We start from the raw sequence: 1792 nt of genomic DNA on the forward strand, positions 1-1792 counted from the left end.
TTTTACCATCAAATTACAGCACAAATGAAACAGCTACATCACTTTAATAGGAAAACACATCAACAAAACAGAAGTCACTGCTATCTGTCCCTAATAAAACAGTACACTATGGCAAACTATCTGCACTCAGAGATGTAAAAAGCTGAGAGCCACCTTGACTCGGTACAGACAAAGTGAACACATCCTGACTGTCGATACGGGCAAGCAGAAGAAAACAGCCACAGCCTGTTGCCCTGCATCACTTTGTCCATCGAACGTTAAAGTTAACTTAACAAAAATATACAAACCTCCTTTTTTGGCAATTATTTTGAGATATGGTTAAAATAAGTTTTGTTCCAGTAATTCACAATACTTGTTTATTTGTTGCATTCATATTATTCGGGATTATTAGGTTTTTGTTTGAAAAACAGAAGCATGTCAAATAGACTCTGATGTGATTCTTCGGTTTTAATAGCTCTGATAAGTAATAAACAATGTTAAATGCAGCTAAAATTTATTGTAAGAAAAACGCACAACAAATACATTATGCACCCCTGTTTGCACCTGCAAAGTGTCTATTAAACATTTTCCTGTGTGTTAATGTCGAGTTCTTGACACTTTTCCCTTTTAATTTCACTATATTCTCATCTCTATTATATTACTATTATACTTATGTTTTCAACATAAACTAATTCTAAAGCTTGTAAGATGATGAACTGCATTTTAAGCATTTTACTCCAAAATCATCAGGTACATCAGCAAGCTTCATTTTGTTTGATGGACATGGACATAGACAGGACCCTTGAAAAGTGGTGGGTTTGGTTAACTAACCTCTGTTGTAAGGACAGCTGAGACACAGCTGCACATTCGAGAACAGTCCTTCAGTTTTTATGTCAACTAAACATCAAATTAACTGCGATTCTTTACCCTTTATTCTATTCTTTATTCTGTTGTCTATGTTATATTAATATTTTGGCTTTGTTCTTTATTTCTATAATTCTTTCACCAAAAAACAAATGTAATATTTTTTGCTGGCTGAGTTAACACAGAATTGACCCTATATGAATTATTGTTTCTGTTATCTCTACTCAGTGGTATTGTCTCTGTTCTGTCCATTATTAGTGAGCAGTCTGTGGACACTCCAGGAACATTTACAGGAAAACACATGCCATCTAATATGAGGTACAACAATTCTGTCTAGATATAAAGATATCTGTCACTTTTACTCATCTAATGTATGTTGTAATCTAGTATTTTATACTTTCAGTCGTGACTCTCAACTGGTCCAAAGCAGATTCAAATCAGATCTGCTGAGTAAGTTTGAGTGTCTGTATGAAGGAACAGCGACGCAGGGAAACCCAACTCTCCTGAATGAGATCTACACAGAGCTCTACATCACAGAGAGTGAGAGTGGAGAGATCAATAATGAGCATGAGGTGAGACAGATTGAGACACAATCCAGGAGAGCAGCCACAGAGGACACAGCCATCAAATGCAATGACATCTTTAGACCTTTACCTGGACAAGATAAAGTCATCAGAACTGTGCTGACAAAGGGAGTCGCTGGCATTGGAAAAACAGTCTCTGTGCAGAAGTTCATTGTGGACTGGGCTGAAGGGAAAGAGAATCAGGACATCCAGCTCATATTTCCACTTCCTTTCAGAGAAATCAACCTGATGAAGGACAAAACACTCAGTCTTTCAGATCTTCTTCATCTCTTTTTCCCTGAAACCAAAGAGATGAAAATATCCATTGGTGAATATAAAGGGTTGTTCATCTTTGATGGTCTGGATGAGTGTCGTCTGTCTCTGGA

At 36.8% G+C, this 1792-nt stretch overlaps 1 protein-coding gene across 1 annotated transcript in view; it reads left to right on the forward strand.

The window, feature by feature from the left end:
- Positions 1 to 762: 762 nt before the first annotated feature.
- The window catches only part of LOC107577266 (protein NLRC3-like), a gene marked incomplete at its 3' end in the record, with an annotated part of 2214 nt that continues 1184 nt past the window's right edge, over positions 763 to 1792 (forward strand). The window contains exons 1-3 of the mRNA XM_016263362.1: positions 763 to 791; positions 1072 to 1161; positions 1247 to 1779. Coding sequence (XP_016118848.1) covers positions 763 to 791; positions 1072 to 1161; positions 1247 to 1779 — 652 coding nt within the window. The remainder of the gene's footprint in view (positions 792 to 1071; positions 1162 to 1246; positions 1780 to 1792) is intronic.

The sequence above is a fragment of the Sinocyclocheilus grahami genome, unplaced genomic scaffold (genome assembly GCF_001515645.1).
Source record: "Sinocyclocheilus grahami isolate Dianchi unplaced genomic scaffold, SAMN03320097.WGS_v1.1 scaffold5576.1, whole genome shotgun sequence".
In the NCBI taxonomy this organism is placed as follows: domain Eukaryota; kingdom Metazoa; phylum Chordata; class Actinopteri; order Cypriniformes; family Cyprinidae; genus Sinocyclocheilus; species Sinocyclocheilus grahami.